Source organism: Amborella trichopoda, chromosome 4 (genome assembly GCF_054954075.1).
Source record: "Amborella trichopoda isolate Santa Cruz 75 chromosome 4, AtrichopodaSantaCruz75HAP2 v2.0, whole genome shotgun sequence".
In the NCBI taxonomy this organism is placed as follows: Eukaryota; Viridiplantae; Streptophyta; class Magnoliopsida; order Amborellales; family Amborellaceae; genus Amborella; species Amborella trichopoda.
The window spans coordinates 4,511,773-4,531,406 of record NC_142339.1 but is presented as its reverse complement, the minus strand read 5'-3'; the positions used below and the strand labels follow the sequence as shown (position 1 = coordinate 4,531,406).

General features: G+C 35.1%; 1 protein-coding gene across 2 annotated transcripts; it reads left to right on the top strand.

Annotated features, from left to right (window-relative positions):
* Nucleotides 1–2,957: 2,957 nt before the first annotated feature.
* LOC18439292 (glutamate decarboxylase) lies at nt 2,958–14,168 on the top strand. 2 transcript variants are annotated; one of them, XM_006849461.4, is made up of 7 exons: nt 2,958–3,422; nt 3,506–3,710; nt 7,858–8,058; nt 9,991–10,205; nt 10,938–11,191; nt 13,242–13,294; nt 13,512–14,168. In XM_006849461.4, exons 1-7 carry the CDS (start codon nt 3,337–3,339, stop codon nt 13,992–13,994), a joined length of 1,497 nt encoding a protein of 498 aa, XP_006849524.1. In that variant the 5' UTR covers nt 2,958–3,336; the 3' UTR covers nt 13,995–14,168. The 2 variants fall into 2 exon arrangements, with proteins under 2 accessions (XP_006849524.1, XP_088720574.1); XM_088864448.1 differs by lacking the exons at nt 2,958–3,422; nt 3,506–3,710; nt 7,858–8,058; nt 9,991–10,205 and adding an exon at nt 10,395–10,782.
* Nucleotides 14,169–19,634: the final 5,466 nt, after the last annotated feature.

Below are 19,634 nucleotides of genomic sequence, written 5' to 3'. Positions count from 1 at the left end.
AAGTTCTAAGCCAACATACAGTTCTTCTATGCGAATATGGGCTTCAAATCTTCAAGTTCTAAAGTCTTTTTCTTTCTCTCTTTAATGAAACTGAATTCAGAACTTATAACTCTCTTTACTTTACTGAAACTGAATTCAGAAATTATAAATCTAAACTCAGTCCTCACTCAAAAATAATTGTTACGCTCAAGACATTAAAAGTTCGGATCACGCTTATAAATATTTTACAAGTAAAGGTTGGGTTTGGAACGTGATTTTCCTAAACTTTTTTGCTGAAAACAATTTGTGTGCTAGGTTTTGATTTCCAATGTCTACATCCATCGCTTTAATTTTTAAGTTGAAAGCTTGATTTGGAATTTTAAGTTCCTAATCAACCTTTCACTCAAAACAACTGGTTTAAATTTGAGGTTCTGAACCCAACCTTTTTTCAAAAAAAAAAAAATCAATTATAAACATGAGATGTCAAAACCTAATTTGAAAAAATATATATTAAGAAATAGGAAAAATGATATTTCAACGTAGAATGTAAAGTAATTTTCAAATATTTATCTTATCCAAAGACTTTTGGGCAATTTTCCCTTAAAAATATTTATTTTGATGGCTCAACCATTAATGTTCTCCTACTTGATTATCACCACTAAAGACAACTTTTATCCTTTAATGATTTCCTACACAGGCACCTAAGATTTTCATTTGATATGGACCACAGATATATATTTTATTACGGAAAGGTTCACCGAATCTATTTTTTTTTAACGTTAAGTGAGCCTTTCATTGAGAACATGAATAGGATTACAAGATAACAGTAGTGGACAAAAAAAAAAAAAAGGAGAAAAAGATAGAAAGGATGGGAGAAGTGACAAGAAGATAAGACGTAGACAAAGGTTAGAAGGGGCAAGAGGTAAAGAGAAAGGTTCACCTTATTTGAATCCCCACTTTCCATGGTAAAAGGTGAATGTTCCCCATTTTCCATGAATGGCACTTGCTTTCATATCTATATTGAACAGTTGCAACTACAATGCACTTTTACTTACACTTTTTAGAAAAATATTGTATACAATGCGATGACTTATTTTTTTACTACCCCAAGGTCAAAATTACGTATAATAATGTGATGTCAAATTCGAAAGTATGGATGTATTACAAAGTTCGAAAAATTTCTTTTAAACTTTTAGATTGGTTAATAAAATAAATGCAGTCGCCCAATTTCACATCTAATGATCACGGTTGATTGCGACAATATTATATAAAAGGTAAATGGTCTCATTATATACTTTTATTTAGAAAAAACTAATCCTTAAACTTTTTGCGAAAAGAAAAAGAGGCATGTCTTCCCTATTGAATTACCCAAAAAAAACAAATAAACAAAAAAGTTGCAACTTGCAACTATGACGTATTAGTTTGAAAATGTGCATACCGATGAATTATTATTTTTCAGATAGGTTAAATGACCTCAAAGTTATTTATTTTATAGTTTATACATTTATTTTTTTTGTTGTTTCGGGTAGGTCTAGATTACTTTGTTTTTTTTTTACATGAAGGAGGTCAAACTTCGAATTAAAGGAAAAAAAAAAAGAAAAGAAACAGCAAGTGGGATTGATTATCCTTAATTTTGACCGATGTTTCAAACTCTAGATTGGTGCAGTTTATCGTCCACTTAGAAATCTATTTTCAGAAATATATGTAGATAATAGAGTAATTTATTTTCAAAAATATATGTAGATAATAGAGTAGAATGAAAAACCAAAATTTTAAAAAATACATGTAGATAATAAAATAAAATAAAAAACCAAGATTCTACTTGAAAATTTTACACATCTTCTATTAAATGAGAGAGATTTTTTTGGAATGGCATTTAAGAATACCTCTTTCAAAACTTGAAATTTTCTAGGAAAAAGCTCTTAAAGTCAAACTTGAAAATACCAAACAACGTATTGAACCAAACACATGGATAGCTTTGCCCAAGCGCAGCAAGTGGGCGCACAAAATAATGGCACCTAAAAATCAAACTTAACGCTCAAACTTCCCCTTGCCTCTCTCTCTCTACTCTCTTTCTCTCGATACCACTTTTCTCTCTCCTCTAAATATGTCGGTTGCAAAAAACAAATTGGACTACAGTGGACCACGACGGCCTTCCACGTGGTCTAACCGTTAAAAATAGAGAAAATTGCTAAAATCTACTTACGAACATGCTTTCTAAATGCTCTACCCCCACCTAAAATTTTTCATTTATTTTGTTCAAAAACCATATTTTATAACTAATACCCTAATTAAGAAAAGTTGTATATTTTTTGCGATGAAAATACTCTCTCTTCACATGACAAATCATTTTCGAACCCAATTAAAAAAAACACCGGACCACACTTGTACGACTACGGACTGTTCAATCTAGCATACTACAAAATGCCAGAGTGTCCCTACAAAATTCCGGACTACCATATCAAAACACTGTACTCTCCCTTCAAAATATCCATATGCAATTGCAAAATGCCGGACCGTAACTCCAAATGCTGAACCGCCTATTCCAGCAAGAAAAAAATAATCGCCAGACCGCCATCATCAAATGCGGGACTGCCACCATCGCCCATTCCAACAAAAAAAATCGCTAGATCGATTGATCAAAATGTCAACCGCGCTCTCTAACCAAAATGATTTGTTAGATAAGGAAAAGGTATTTTCGTTTAAAATAAGTAAACTTTTTGTGTAGGTGTATTAGTTAGAAAATATATTTTTACGAAAATAATTTGCTCGATAAAAAAAAGGTATTTTCGTTCAAAATAAATAAACTTTTTGTGTAGGGTTATTAGCTAGAAGGTATATATTTTTTGTGGAAGAGTTGCTGGTGGAGTGTATAAAAAGTCGGCGTTTTAGCAATTTTCTCTTAAAACTATATTTATTTTCACGTCCGCGATCGTTCTCCTGCAGTTATAAAATCGTCGTTTCTGGAATTCCCGTCTACACCGCAGGCGACTGGAGAGGGAAAGAAACCGTCAATTCGTGTGAGTCCAGAGTTTTGATTTTAGAGAGAGGGAAGCATGGTGTCTTACTGTCTGTATATCATGACTCGTGAGGAAACAGTCGAGAATTAGACCTCTAGATAGAGAGAGAGAGAGAGGGCTTTTCGAAAGTCTCAGTAGAAGACGAGAAGAACGATCGTTAGAGAGAGAGAGAGTGGAGTCTAGAGAGAGAGTGTGTGCAGGCAGGGTTCCCGACTCTAGAGAGAACACAATATTGGCAGTCGCTGAGAGAGACTGAAGAGGCCAGAAGGGGTGCTAATTTATTTGATTTCACAGTCATCATCTTGAGAGAGGGTAGAGAGATAGAGAAGGAGAAACCATGGTTATCAGCACGGCGATTGCCGATGCAGGCCAGGCCCTTCACTGCACATTCGCTTCGAGATATGTCCGCACGTCTCTTCCGAGGTAGCGATTTATTCACTTACTTTCTCAGTTTCTTCACACTTTCTCTCTCTAAAATCTTAATGGCGTTTTGCGATTGATTCTAGGTTCAAGATGCCTGAGAATTCGATCCCGAAAGATGCGGCTTATCAGATTATAAACGATGAGTTGATGCTTGATGGGAATCCGAGGCTCAATTTGGCATCCTTTGTTACGACATGGATGGAACCAGAGTGCGATAAACTCATCTTGTCCACCATTAATAAGAACTACGTCGACATGGATGAATACCCTGTCACCACTGAGTTACAGGTGAATAAAGCCTTCTCTCTATCTGAAGTTTACTCTCTCTCTCTCTCTCTCTGTTGAATTTACTCTTAATTTATTCTTGTTTCCCACACAGTTTATCTTTTTTTCCCCAAAAGTCACCCTCTCTCCTGCTGGCAAAATTTTACGGTCTCCAAAATTCTACAGTTGGGTAATTATGTTATAATCTAATGGACTATGAAGATGCCATAGTCCAGTGCTTGATCACCTTTTATTCAGATGATGCATGGTGATCGATGAATGGGATCCAAAAGAAATTGCTTTTCCTGATACCCCTTGGATTATAGTTCCTTCTGTTATAGAAGCAATCTGAGCAAAGAAATGGCTCCTATTCTCTGGCATGGTAAAGACTTGGATTTGGATTTTTTTTTTTATTGATTATTCGCTAATTCAGTAAAATTTGACGTTGAGATTCATTTAATAATGAATTATTTTGGGACTACTGATATTTTTGTGATTTTGTGAAAAATGACGCTTGATTTTATTTCATATGGATTTATAGCTTTTTTTAGCTATCATGGGATGGCTTTGATCATTCATAAATGGTAGTATAACAGGGGGAAATTAGTGGCTGCAAAATAAGTAGCCTGGGCGATTTTAAATTTTTTACCACCTGGCCTTTTGATCAATTTCAAGAAAGAATATTTTTTTCAGATCTTATCTTCCAACAAGTTGACACTCCATAGTCATTCTTGATGTGGGATTTGGGATGGAGCATTTTTTTCCTTTTTTGAGCTCCAAATCGTTTTCCTTTTTTTAAGATTGATGTCAGAGATGAATAAATATGAGTAGAAAGTTTTCCCCTTAGTCCCTTTGGTCAATAGCTATAGTGAAGACCTCCTAGCCTATTGAGCATAGATATTGGGGTCTTCCAACATAGGTGGCCATCCTGCACTGGAATCTCCCTCCAACGTTAAGGGATCTTCAAGGGATCTCAATTTTCAAATTTTGGGATCTTGATTTGTTATGATTTTTTGGGATTTAGTTATTGGGCATGACAAACTAAAATCCACTTGAGACAAAGAGTTAAGTTACCTCTCCCATCCTCGATAAAACCCTAGTCAAGCAACCCTTTTAAACCTGCTCTCTCGACCTTACATCATTTGCCAATTTCCTATCTCACTAAGAGGGATACCTCCCAAAATTTCTATGGGAACTACATCTTTACAAGAAACCAGTAGTCTCACCCCTGTAGGAGGCAGTAGCATCTCTCTCCGTTGGAAGCACATTTCTCATGTAATGTGGAATCTCATGCAATGTGGAAAAATGAGGAGGCCGCTTAGGCGCCTAGGCGGAAAGGCCGCCCTAAGGGAAGGGGTTGGGGTGGCGACCATATGTTGTTTTGTGTGTGTGTGTTTCGTGAATGTGTATGTGTGTGTGTGTGCATGCGCACGTACGTGTGTGTGTGAGGTCTCACATGAAATTCTTGAAGATCACCATTTTTTTTTTCTTTTGGATCTGTATTTGTGAGAGAGGTCTTGAACACTTGGAGGATATGTGGAGAGAGTGTATGTGAGAGGTACCTCGCATCGAACATTTGGAGGCCATCGTGTTTTTCTTCTTCTTTCATATAAAGAGGGAGCATATGGGTCCACGTGTATCTTTGTGTGAGTATATGGGTGTGTGTGTGTGAGAGAGAGAGAGAGAGGCCATACTTGTAGAGAGCATGTGGACCCAAGAGAGAGAAAGTCAATACCAAGCCTTATTTTTGTTGGGTGGATTTGAATTTCCTTTTCTTATTTAAGGGATGACACTAGGTGGGTGCCCAAACCGCTTAAGCTCTGGCTTTAGGCATGCCCGCCCAGACCCAAACCTAGGATGGCCGGATTTTCATTTGTTACTCTCATGTGGAGGCTTTTCCCTCCCATGCAGAGGCTTCTGCCTCTCTTTCTACGGGGAGCAACATTTCCATATGGTGACCCTGAAATGGGCCTCGTACATTCTTTGGAAATGGTGACCCTAAAATAGGCCATGCATATTCTTTCCTCTCTCATTACATATATCGAATGTTGGATTTAGCAAATAAGAATATGAAACTTCCCATATGTATCACATATATCTCAAACTTACGATGGATGTATAACCGAGTGTCTTAATTTAGTCGGACTTCTATTTTCTTTATCCAATCTTAATCCTACTTGTGGTAGGATTTCTAAGGGATGGTGGTTTTGCTTATCACATTCTCGAACATGATCCCCATTAGTGATCTTGATCCTTGCTGTTAGGTATGTCGATTCCAACTATAAAGACCAATAGAAAGACTAAACTGATAATGTATTTATTCATAGCTAGTTAACAACAAACTATATTTTTAACATAGTTACATTGCTTGTTGGCTATAAGTAAAGTGATCCATACACTAAAGAGCGTACATAGTTATAAATTATGTATACTTTTTGAGGTTGGGAGCAAGATCCGAAAAAGATTGCGATCAAGATGCCAGATCGGGTTCAAGATCTCCCAAATGATTGGGATCTCCATCCCTAACATTAGGATCTAGAGCCCTAACATATGCATTGTATACACGGTGGCCGCAACCCTAGGGATCTTCTAGCGTTTCATGATCACCCGCTCTTGCTCCCTGTTCCACTCCCTGTCTGACAAGTATGCTATAGAGTCATTCTCTAGAGATTATTGGTAAAAAAAAGCTTATTGTAATATTCAAAACAGTAGGAAAATTATCTGATAGAATCGACATTCAGTCTTGGAATTTTTGTTGTCACTGAGGATAGGAAATTGGTTATAGAAATAACATTTCCTATAAGAACTCTAGTCGGTTAATAAGAATATGTAATTAGTGTTTCAAGAGTGGACTCAGCTGACTTACTCGGCCTTGTCCTCGTCCTCATCCTCGTCCTCGAGGCAAGGTGGGGTGCCCTACTTGATAGGTACCAAATAAAAACTACAAAAAAAGAGTTAAAAATGCAAAATATGGAAAATATCATTATATTATTTAGATATATGTTTGTAGTTGATTTGGATGGTTTTTAAGATGATTTAGAACTTTCTTATTTAATTTTTTTTTTAAATTATTCAAGGGATAAATCAAATTTTTTGATAATCCATATTTTTTATAGGTTTTTTTTTTCCTCTTTAGTCTTCTAATGATTTCTATTATCTCTTTTAATTTTTACTCATTTTAACTGTTTTTTACAACTATTTTACTATAAAAAAAAACACATTCTTGGAGTGTGGCCGAGCCACTTGGACGTCCGAGTTACTTGTATCTGCCAAGGGCCGAGTACCTTGGCTGATGCTAGCTCTAAAACACTGTATCTAATCTGATTTGTAGATGTGCAATCAATTCTGAGAATTCTCAATCACACCAAGGAAGAAAACTTGTATTTTTGTGGCATAGCTGACCTTAGGGCTCTGTGGTTTTAATAGTTTTTTATAGTGTTTAGAAGATCTCCTCGGGTGAGCTACTCACCACTCGCCCAAGGCTACTGTCTCTCTTCCATCCCTCTAATCTCTCTCTGACTTTTATCTCTATTCAATCTCTCTCTTCTCCCCCCAAGCCCTACGACCATCTCTCTCACTTTTCTCAGCCCCACAGTCCTCTCTCTCTCTCATCTCTCCTTCTCTTCCCTCAGCCCTATAGACATCTTTCTCTCTCTAAGCCATCTGTCTTTGGAGAAGAAAGAAATGGAAACAGGGGATTTGAGAGAGATGACAAAGGGGTCCGGTTTCTACCCCTTTTTAGAGAGAGCTGAGGGCGTGAGAAACAAAGAGAGTGAGGGGGAAAGAGGAATGAAAAGGGAGGTGGAAATCACCCCCAGAGAGAGATCATTCAAGGGGGAGTGCCTGCATTTGAGAGTGAGAGATTGAGAGAGGGACTGACGATTAAGTTTTCTCATGCAACCCCGAGTTGCATCTACAGCTTGGGGTCTTGTGGTGGGTTTTTATTGTTAATCTTTCCCTTCCTAGTCCCCTACTCTCAAGTTTCTTCTAAATTTCCTCTTTCTTTATCAAGCTTCCTTAACTTTGATGGTCGAGTTTGTATTCCAATTAAAAACACTGTTCTATACCCTTGCGTGAACTCTGCTATCATCTTACCCCCTCTGTTCAGATGTTTTTTCACCTTCCTATCAATAGTTCATCTCTTTACTGATGGCTTTGTTGTATTTTTTAGAATAGATGCGTGAATATTATTGCCCATCTCTTCAATGCTCCGGTCAAGGAAGAGGAGGCGGCAGTTGGAGTTGGAACTGTTGGGTCTTCGGAAGCTATAATGTTGGCTGGGCTGGCATTCAAGAGGCAGTGGCAGAACAAGAGAAAAGCGGAGGGCAAACCTTATGATAAACCCAACATTGTAACCGGTGCCAACGTGCAGGTACCATAGTCTTTTACCCTTTACCCTTTTGCTATTACTGTGCAGCTCTAACGAGATAAGGTAACTTTTATTTTCAGCATTTTGCTTTAGGGATTGTGTACTGAGACCATTTACCTTTGATACAAGGTAATCACAATTACTTACAACCATCCGATGCGAAGTTTGATAGCTTGGATGTGTCACAAAGTTCGCAAAAATTTCTTTTGAAGTTTGACCTTGGTCAATGGAATAATTGCAGCCACCCAATTTCACATCCAATGGTCGATATTAATGTTTGACCTTGTACCAAAGGTAAATGGTCAAGATTAATGTCTCACCTTGTACCAAAGATCAGTGGAAATTGGCTATCTCAAAGGAATAAATAATCCAGCTGTCTTTGATCTTTGGTCCTTACTCTCCATTATAATATTTAACATATTTTATTTATGTAATTGATATTTACATTTCAATATATATATAGCATTTACTATTTTTATATTAACATAAAAATAATATTTAATATATAATATTTTAATAATATTTAAATAGTATTTTAATAATGTTTAAATAGTATTTAAATAAATAGAACTATATATTTTTAGTTATAATATTTAAATATTGCATGCATAGATTTAATATGTTTACAAAATATATTTAAATACCGAACAAGTTACTAAACATATGTTATTCATTTTAGAGTGCTTTTAAACGTGTTAATAAACATGGTGAAAAGAAAGTTTGCAGAAGTTTTTCCTGCAAAGTGTTTACATATGTAAATATTTTTCTTGGGGAAATATTTACGCACCAACCAAACGTGCCCTAAGAGACTTGTGGGAGTTCCTATCATTCTACGAGATTTAGTATTTCAGGTCTTTTTTATAAAATCCTTTCATGAGTCATATGGTTTAATACATAGTTCTTTTTATTTTTAAATTTAGTCCCATATAATACAATCCCTATTTTTTTTTTTCTATATAAGACATTTTATATCGAATAAACTTAGGCAAAATTTCTGAATTAATCACAAGAATTGCTCAAACTTTTTTCATTTACTATAGTATCTATAAATGCATTAGATAATTCTTCAAGCATGTAAAAATAGAAATATCTAAGTCGTATATACAAAACACGTGTGGAGCACGTATCCCTTGCTAGTTTTTTTAGAACATCACATGCTCGCCTCCTTGGGCTCCCATGCACCTCTTAAATAATCTTTGTTTAATGTTCAAAGGTCATTAATTGTCCATACAAGTAAGAAATTGACACCCATGTCCTGACTTGGATACAAAAATCCATATTACCCTTAAATAACATTTAAAATTTCCTAAATACTTCTAGGAATGGTAGCCCATAACAGTACCTGTGAGTACCATGAACATACTAAATAAAAATGTTAAAAAAACCCTAGAATCCCAAAAAAACCTTAAAAATCCTACAAACAAACTCTAAAACTAATAATAACATTTACATCCTTTGAAATCGAATAGAAATTAAAAATAAGAATAAGTTTATCCTGCATTAGAATTTCCCTTAAGGAAATGCAATAGATGGAGAAACTCCTTTCTTAGTTCATGAATTAAATATCATGTTAAGTGTGTTTAACTCAAAGCTCGATTGTATCTGATTCAGATATTTCAACAATAGCTTTACTGTTGCATTTTCTTTTTCTTGGGTCAATGCATTTAAATCTTTTTCTCAAATTTGAATTCTTGTATTCTGTTGGTTTGATACTTTTTATTTATTTTCTGCCATTATTTATTTGTTGGGTTATGGACTTCTTCAGAAATAAATAGGACAATTGATGAAATGTCAATAAATCTTTTGCATCTCTTTCTTGTCTTCTCTTTAGTTTGTTAGAATCTTCTACAAGTATGAAAATTCATAAAATGCTATCTTTTGTTTCCTTTTGCATGTTTCCCCTAATTTCTGGGTTTATATTTTGTTTCTCAATAGGTATGTTGGGAGAAATTTGCTAGGTATTTTGAGGTGGAGTTGAAGGAAGTGAAGCTTAGAGAGGGTTACTATGTTATGGACCCAAAAAAGGCTGTGGAGATGGTGGATGAGAACACAATATGTGTGGCTGCCATATTAGGTTCTACTCTTAATGGTGAATTCGAGGATGTTAAGCTTCTCAATGATCTCTTGACAGAGAAAAACAAGGAAACAGGGTGGGTAAGATAGGATAAAGCATCTGACTGTTTGGATTGAATCCAAGAATGTTTCTTTTCCTTCTTTTAACTCATGATATGTTTGTTTCCCCAAATTAATCCCTCTTGTAGTTTTTTCGTTCTTTCAACTCCAGATTCTTTTTTGTTACCTAAGACATGTCTTTTTGGTTTAATGAATTCCATTTGTAGGTGAAGCTGGGTTTTGTGGCTATGTGAGCATAGAATTGTGTGCTTTGGTTTGATCGTATCCTACACCCATATGTTTTTTTTTCCGGGTGAAAAATCTATTAGCATCTCAATTAAAGAAGAACCTTCCCATGTATATACATGTGTGTGCCCATGTGTTCATATAAATGTTCATGTTATGTGTATGATACTTTTAGTTTTATCTTTTTTCAATATGATTGAAAGGTTTGGTTGTTTAGAATGCAACTAACTTCCTTTGGCCAGGAGGCTCTCCCTATTTTGAGGTTTTGTTGGTGTTTGAGCAACTGAATTAGAACATGGGCCTCAACACTGAAGTACTATTAAGGGCTCACGTTAAGAATATCTGCACCATGTTCCCTATAAATCTTTGGTTTGTGCTCGCTTGTCTATATGCTGATCTCCACATGCTTTTTGTGGTTTTCCTGCCCTTAAAGAGTATAGTTGCACAAATAATTTTGTGTTTTCCACCCCTTTTCTATCTAGCTATCTGGGAAAAGTTTTACATGCTTTTATTTTTGTTTGCAGTTGGGGTACTTCTATTCATGTAGATGCAGCTAGTGGAGGGTTCATTGCACCCTTTCTCTACCCTGATTTGGAATGGGATTTCAGGCTGCCCTTGGTGAAGAGCATTAATGTTAGTGGCCACAAGTATGGCATGGTTTATCCAGGTATTGGGTGGGTGATTTGGAGAACTAAGGAAGATTTACCAGATGAACTCATCTTCCATATCAATTATTTAGGAGCAGACCAACCCACTTTCACCCTTAATTTTTCCAAAGGTAAGTATGATTGTAAAATTGGCCAAGATGGGTTTTTGTTTGCCAGTTTTACATAGTTTGGCATGGTTAGTCCTGGATTGGATTATGACTTCTAATACTAAATGCTTGTGCCTATTTTAGTGTAAAGAAGATATTCGTAGGAAGTGTGATATTCTAATATATGTTGGCCTAGATGGGTTTAGTCTGTTTCTGCTACTTTGATCATGGGTAGTCCTTGGTTTAGGACTACAACAAATTAATATGTGGGTTTTATTTCTGGTCTAAAACATTTATAAAAAGGGAAAATTATGAAAATACGCACGAGAGATACACTATTTAACATTTTACATATTTGCAACTATTCCAACTTATAATCACGTATGTTGTCATGGGTATTTAGAAAGTAAATCAAACAATATGGGCACAATGTCATATAGCTCATATCTTATGGTTATTTTGATAAACTGCCGATAAGAAAACTTATTCCAAGCTTATATATAAGGGAAAAGTTTATATAGAGCCGAGGCTCTAAACAATCAAATTTGAGCCTACCTCAGAAATTTCACTAGAAGATGTTTTGATGCCCAAATATCCTCAAATTGACCATCTCGCTATCAGATGCATGGACATGAGAAAAAAATGGATTTCAAGTTTTGGAAATAGTGTATTTTGTAATGCATCTTTGGACCGCCAATTTTTAAGATTTTGAAGTTTTCATGGATCTCTCGATCTACACTATTTTTGAAGCTTTGAACTTTATAAATAAAGATGAAAATATATTTTAAGGCTATCACAAAGATTCCCAGTATTGAAACCACATTTCTCTATACTATTTGAAGGTAGGCTCTAATTTGATTGATTAGAGCCTAGGCTCTATACAAACCGCACCCTATATATAATTGAGTTTCTTTTATGGTGACGATTGTTTATAGTTGGTGTATTTTCTTTAAATTCTTACCTTACTGGTGTATACACCATTTATGTTCTGTATTTTTCTGGTCGCTTCCATTCTGAGTGAGCGAGCATGGACTCTCGGTAATATGTTAAAAAACCAGGTCTTTCATTCTAAGGAACTTAGATTTTCTCGAACTTTTCTTTTTTGATTGGTAAAATAAGCTGAACCTACCCTCAGGAGAATGTTTATTCTACCTAATCTTTCTATACATAAGTTCGATTCCTATGACTGGACTACCCATATATATATATATATATAATCATCTCTGTCTACCCCCTCCACACAACACCCCACACACACACACACACATAAATAAAAATAGAAGATACAAAAAAGAGAAACTCTTATGCATTGGCATGGTCACACATTGTAAAAAAAAAAGGTCATTAAGTGCCTTCTCATCCATTGTAAAATAGGCTTTAGGAGTGACATTTTGGATATCTGGCCTATGGTAGAAATATTTCCCAAAGACCCCATGTTTACTTGTCAAATTTGTAACCATATTGGGTTGCTATTGCAAATTAAACTCTTCCCAAATGCAGCTTAAAGAATGCCTCTTATAAATCATCCTGGTACTCTTCATCATGTTCTTGCATTTAGTTTTCAGTATTTTGAAGGGTAGCTTAGAAAAGCTTCCTATAAATAAGGAAAAAGTCTTCCAATAATGGACATACCTTCCTTAAACGAACGAATCCTTTTCTACATAAACATGTTTTTCTCTTTTTTTATTTTTACTGTCCAGTCCATTTGTCGGTATAGTGCTCTTGTTTTTTATGTCGAAACCGTTTTTCTTTATCCATGGGGCTTGAGTTCCAATGTATTGAGCATATCCATCTTTATAGAAGCTTTAAGTTTTGTGCTTATTCCAATCGTTTTCCATTTTTTTCCATAAGTCATTGTTTGTTAGTATGAAACTAGATGTTATGTAGATTTTCTTTAATAAATATACTTTAGTAATTGATTAGGAAGTTATGCTCATACTTGAATGGTACTCTGAGAGAGAGAGAGAGAGAGAGAGATTGGCTGATTTCAAGTCTTTGGATAACAGAGAAGAGTTTGGGATTTTTTTCTTGCAGGAGAAGAAACTTATTCCATGGATTGTTTTGTTGGATGCAGGTGCCAGTCAGATCATTGCACAATATTACCAGTTCATACGCTTGGGCTTTGAGGTAAAACCTGAAACCCCTCTAGCTCATTACAATACAGTATGCGTGTGTTGCTGGAGCAGAGGTGGGGAAACCAATGGATGCTTGTATGAGTTGGATTCGACCTTGCCTCCTATGAGAACCTTCATAGACGAGAGAGAGAGAGAGAGAGAGAGAGAGAGAGAGAGAGAGAGGGTGGGGGGTGGTTTTCCCTTTTCTGATTTGAATTGCACATTCACAGGGCTATCGAAACATCATGGGGAATTGCGCAGAAAATGCCAAAGTCTTGAGGGGGGGGCTAGAGAAGACAGGCCGATTCGAGATCATCTCGAAGGAGGTGGGGGTGCCACTTGTGGCTTTTGCTTTCAAGGACAGCAAGCACAATGTGTTTGAGATATCTGAAAACCTTCGAAGATTTGGATGGATTGTGCCTGCGTACACTATGGCCCCCGATGCCCAGCACATTGCTGTCTTAAGGGTGGTAGTGAGAGAGGACTTCAGTCGAACGCTTGCCGAAAGGTTGCTTAATGATATACTGAGGGTTTTGAGAGAATTGGATGAACTTCCGCCGAAAACAGTGCAGGTGAAGGAAGCCACTGTGCAAGCTGCAGACAATAGCGCAGATGGGGTGGTGTTCAAGAAGAGTGTAAGAGAGACACAGGAAGAGATTACCAGGTATTGGAGGAGGTTTGTTCAGGGCAAGAAGATGAATGGGGTGTGCTGAAGCTAGAGAGAGATTGTGGTTTTATTGAGAGAGTTATAACTAGTCGATATTTTGTAAATAAGGAGTTGCTTGTGGTGGGTTTTGTGTGGCTTTTGCCTTTTCTTTTGTTTCATATTGTGGGGAACGTGCATTGCATCTTATTGTCTAAATGTTTAGGACTTGAGGTTTTCTTCACTCTTTTCTAATGCCACAATGTACTGTTACGTAGGATTATCATCGAGATCCGGACTACAGTAATTACACATAAGATAAAGGTCGTAACGGGTGAATCAATTTCTGTGAGTTAGAGAAGGTAACTGATGAACCAGTTTCTGAGCTAGAGAGAGAGGGGTAAAGCACGATCATGCAAGGAGAAATTTGTATAGCATGATTAAGCAGATGGGCAAGCTTTGCATGGAAGTTCTGTTCTCCGATTCTGAATGGAGGGCTTTCAATCAGAATGTGAGGTCTCAATATTATTTTATTTTAAATTTATTTTTTATAAATTATTTTGACACCAAATTTTAGATGTCCATTCCTCTATTAAACTCACATTAGCGAAAAATATAAAAAAAATATTTTTAATAAAATAAAATGATTAAAATACCCTTGAAAATTTTATGGGATATTTTGGTCATTATATTTTATCAAAAATTTATTTTTAATATTTTTTTTATAGGTGTACTCTAATGAGAAGATGACACGTACAAATTTCATATTTATACAATTTGTATTTAAAAAAAAAAAAAAAAAACTTTGAGATGATGAGTGGCTCTCTTGGTCAAAATTGGACGGCTAGATGGTAAGGGGAAGATAGAACTTCAATAGGGGAATTTTGGTACCAAATCATGGATATGAAATTTGGTACGTGATATCAACTCAATGGGGATGCACATAAAAAGAAAAAGAATGTTTTTAATAATAAATTGATCAAAATATCTTTAAAATTTTTATGGGTATTTTGGTTATTTTTGGAGAAATGTTTTTAATATATTTTTGTAGGTTAAAAAAAAACAATGTAGATGTGTTATTGTGATTAGGTCTATCTCAGCCGTTTATTCAAATCGAATGGTTATATAGGGGAAAGTATATAACCAGCGTTTTAAAAAACGTCGAGTCGAACCGGATTCGCCCGGTTCGACTCGGAAATCGTGAAAGGGGACCGGATCACCTAAAAAATCGGAAATCGTTCGATTCTAGAGAGAACCGGACGATTCTGTACAGTGAATCGCCGATTCACTGTACGGAATCGGCGAGTCCGAACAGTGAATCGACGAGTCCGTACGGATTTTTATTTATTTATTTATTTATTTATTTATTTTTTTTTGTAATCCATGATAGATTTTTTTTGTAATACTTGATCGATTTTTTTGTAATCCATGATCGAATTGTTTTTGTTTTTTTGTAATCCATGATCGAATTTTTTGGTTTTTTGTAACCCATAATAGAATTTTTTGTAATCCATGATCGAAATGTTTGTTTTCTTTTCTTGTAATCCATGATCGATTTTTTTGTTTTTTTTTTTTTTTTTGTAACCCATGATAGAATTTTTTGTAATCCATGATCGAATGTTTTGTAATCCATGATCGAAATGTTTGTTTTTTTTTTGTAATCCATGATCGAAATGTTTGTTTTTTTTTTTGTAATCCATGATTGAATTTTTTGTTTTTTGCTTTTTTTGTAACCCATGATAGAGTTTTTTGTAATCCATGATTGAATTTTTTGTCATCCATGATCGAACTGTTTTTTTCTTTTTTTGTAATCCACGATTGAATTTTTTGTTTTTTTTTGTTTGTTTTTTTTTGTAATCTATGATCGAATTTTATGTAATCCATGATCGAATTTTATGTAATCCATGATCGAATTTTATGTAATCCATGATTGAATTTTTTGAAAATTTGTGATTTTTTTTTTTTAATCCATGATCGAATGTTTTTTTGTAATCCATGATAGAATTTTTTGAAAATTTGTGATTTTTTTTTTAATCCATGATCGATTTTTTTGAAAATTTGTTATTTTTTTTTTTTAATTCATATTATTCAAAGAGAAAATGAGAGAGATGATGATTCTGAGGCCACCCTATCCCAACCATATTCTTCATATATCGAGTCCCAACAGCAACAGTGTAGGGATGAACACGAAATACTGTAAATTAAATGCTGAATGGCGGTTCATGCAGGGAAAAAACATATCAATATTCGCATATTCATTCAAAAACATGAAAATTCTTAATGAAGTACCCTTATTTTTTATTGAATTCCTAAAAAACAATATTTATAATGAACATGAATATTTTTTTCGAATTTTTTTTAAGCTTTATTCTGACCGATTCACCCGATTCCCCATCGAGATTGCCGATCCGGATAGGTTTTTTAAAAGCCCGATCCGGGTCACCGATCCGTTTGTTAAACCATTGTATATAACTTATATAGAGCGGAAGAAGTATAGAAAGCCTTCCTTAAGCACACAAAACTGTTCAGACCAAGGTTTTAATCGGAGGACAACCGGATTACCCATGGAACTGTGTAGTGTTTTAAGAATTTGGTACGGGTGGGTCGAATTGGTAGTGCGCAATAGGAAAAATTAAAAAACACAGTAAAATTAGAAGTTGAGAAAAGAAGTTGAGAAATTACCTAGGACTTGGTTTCTATGCGGCCAAGCCCCCATAGGTAGAAATGCGGGTGTCTTAATAAATCCATTTTTGAAATGGATTTGAAGACTTAATTTTTAAGGACATATAATCTCTAATATGGAAGTCATGAATATGAAAAATAAATAATTATTAAAAACTTAAAATAATAATTCTAGTAAGAAAATATTTGGACAGTTAAGTCTCTATTGTTTTTAGATAGAAAACCTCCTTGCATCTATCTTAAAGATGGATGCTTTATATTGTTTTACACTTTCTGGACTGCATATGTAGAAATGCGAGTCTGTATGAAACGACTTTTCTAATCATATATAAAAAGGTAGAAATCAAATCAAAATAAATTAAAGAATAATCTAGGGAAAAAATGGGGAAAAATCGCTGCAAAAGAAAAAAGTCCGGGGCTTGGTTGTCTAGTTTTTGTTTATAGTTGTGTGATTGAAGTTTTGTTTTTCTTTCGTGACTTGCTTTGATTACTTCTTCTTAAAAGTGTTGAGCGCACTACCACCTAAGTGGCATTCACTACCTTTGTCGCGGTCCCCCGTCCTGTTGCCCTCCGACAAATACGGTAGGACAGTAGGAGACGGAGTCGTGACAGTTTAAACTTTTTGGTTTTGATTCAAGAGCTTTTGAGCCTTTGTAGATTAGGAACATTCTGGGAGCTTTTGTAGATTAGCAACATTCAGCGATGAATTTGAATAATTTGTTCCGAAAATGAAAGAGAAGGAAGGTTTTGGATTTCGCGTTAAAAAACTCTTAAAACTTTGGAAACTCGATTTCCGCTATATGATTGGACTACTTGTTTTTAGGAGTCTTTTAGAGGGTTCAATTACCAACAATTTTAAATGATTTTTAAGTTTTGTTGATATTTGTAGGAGAACAAATCATGGATTAAGGTTTTCGGACTAAAAAATCGAAATTTGGGCTTTTTGTTTTTTTTTTGACATTTTGATTCGACAAATTGTTATAATGGTTTGAAAACAATCCCAAAGGCAAACAAATTGAAAATAAATTCAAAGCATTTAGTTGAGAAAATCGGGAGAAATAAATGAAATAGTGGATTGAGCTGTCTAAGGGTACAAATGAGAGTTTCTCATCTCTCGATCTTGCCAAAAATATGTTTTGATACGAAAATGTTCTTAGGGCTATTGAAACGAACAATTTGCAATAATTTTAAGAGGATATGGTGCTATTGTAAATTAACTAGAGATGAACGATTTGAGAGGATCTGGTGAAGAAATGAGAGAGTTTTGACATAATTTCCACATTCTGATTTTGTAGTAAAAATAAAAAAATAAAAAGTTAACAAGCCCAACCCCAATTCCAATGGGTCTTCAAGCTTGGTTCTCCACCGGTCGTAGATCAACTAGGGCGGATCCGAGTGTGGGGGTGATTTTTGGAACCCTGGAACTAGAATTTGGCTCAGGTTGTATAGAAGGGTGCAGTTTATGTAAGGCACCGCGTTAAATAGTCAAAGTAAGCACCTACAAATGTTACCAAAAAAAGCAATTACACGGTGTTAAACACCCTTAGACCTGAAATTCTATTTCCACTGAAATTCCTATCAAGTATTTTGACTTAAACAAGTTATTTTCTCTATAATAGGTGTAATAGAATAACCCAGTTAAGGCGTATTTTATTTCCCATAATAGGTCTCATTCTTTTAACCTTCTTAGGGACCGGGAATTGATGACTATTCATTGCTATTATCTAGATACCAAATAAGAGTTCGATCCAATGCTTTATTGCCATCGTAGTTGATCTTGATTCGACATTAAAAATATTGCCAAAAGGTGTTGCGACAAGGCTGGTCGGAGCCTGGGCTAAGTCTGCGACAAGGCCGGCCCAAGCCTGGGCGAAGTCTGCGACAAGGCTTGCCCGACCCAATTTCTTGTTTCTTATCTTATTAGTTACGTTTCTTTTACTTTTATTGTATTATTACCCGACCCTACTTGGCCGTGACAAGGCTTGGGACATGGCTTCTTCGGCCTTGTTAGATCTAGGCTAGGCTTGGTTGCCCGAGTGAATCACTTTAAAAAAGCTAACTCCTAATCTACTTGAAAAAAACGGGTAGGGGTTGTCTTCCCCACTGAATCCTCCCCTCCCTCCCTCCCTCCCCCCAAAAAAAAAAAAAAAACTATTTATGACTTGAAATCCTTTATTCATATCTATACATATCGAGGTCAAGGAGATCAAATAAAAGAACAAAAAGGGTTTTTGAAGCACATTTACTTCTAACGTATAAGTTCCAAAGCAACAAAACTTCATATGAACTCACTTCTTTGTGTGGATTATGCACATTGATATCTTGAATGGTGTAGGCTTTATTTGGGTATGGTAATTAATTCTGATTTGTGGATATGGAGTTTCACTTTATAAATGGAAAGTAAAAGTGCGTGAATGTTTTGAAGGTAATGCTTGAACCAATTTGGGGATTCAAGTATTACACTGTCCCTCTCAAGTTTGGTGAGATTTTTCTTTTAGCCAAGGATGGTAAGCTTAGGATGCATATAAGGTGCTCCCACAAAAGCACATTCTACACTTCTTCCTTGCCCTAAATATCTAATAACATGTGAAGATTTATAATGTGCTACTAAAAACCTTCATTGGTTTATCTATCAAATAGACAGTCCAGAGTCAATTTTGTAGTGGCCATTTACTTTGGAAATTTTTTTAACCTCTAGGTCATTTTCTTTCATGAGTTAATCTTAGATATGAATAAAAAATAATTTGGGAAGTTTTTAGGTCAAATAATTATCCTAAGATGATGTTTTTCTTCTACTTCTATTTTAATTCTACAATCTAAAATGAGATTGGAGGTCTCTTAAAATCAATCAAGTAAGAATCTACATTTTAAAAGCCAAATATTTGCCTAGCACCTAAAAAAAAATCTGAAAAGTTAATCATTAAATAAATTAATTAATCAAAATACAATGAGAACACAAAAAAAACATATACAATAAGACCGTTTACTTAAGTAAATCACAATCATTATCGACCCATGAAATTGAGTG

Excerpts from the sequence above, each read along its gene's own strand:
- LOC18439292 (XM_006849461.4), top strand. The coding sequence starts at position 3,337 with ATGGTTATCAGCACGGCGATTGCCGATGCAGGCCAGGCCCTTCACTGC. Across the intron at positions 3,423-3,505 it reads GTCCGCACGTCTCTTCCGAG|GTTCAAGATGCCTGAGAATT; the intron begins GTAGCGATTTAT and ends GATTGATTCTAG. Across the intron at positions 10,206-10,937 it reads GAGAAAAACAAGGAAACAGG|TTGGGGTACTTCTATTCATG; the intron begins GTGGGTAAGATA and ends TTTTGTTTGCAG.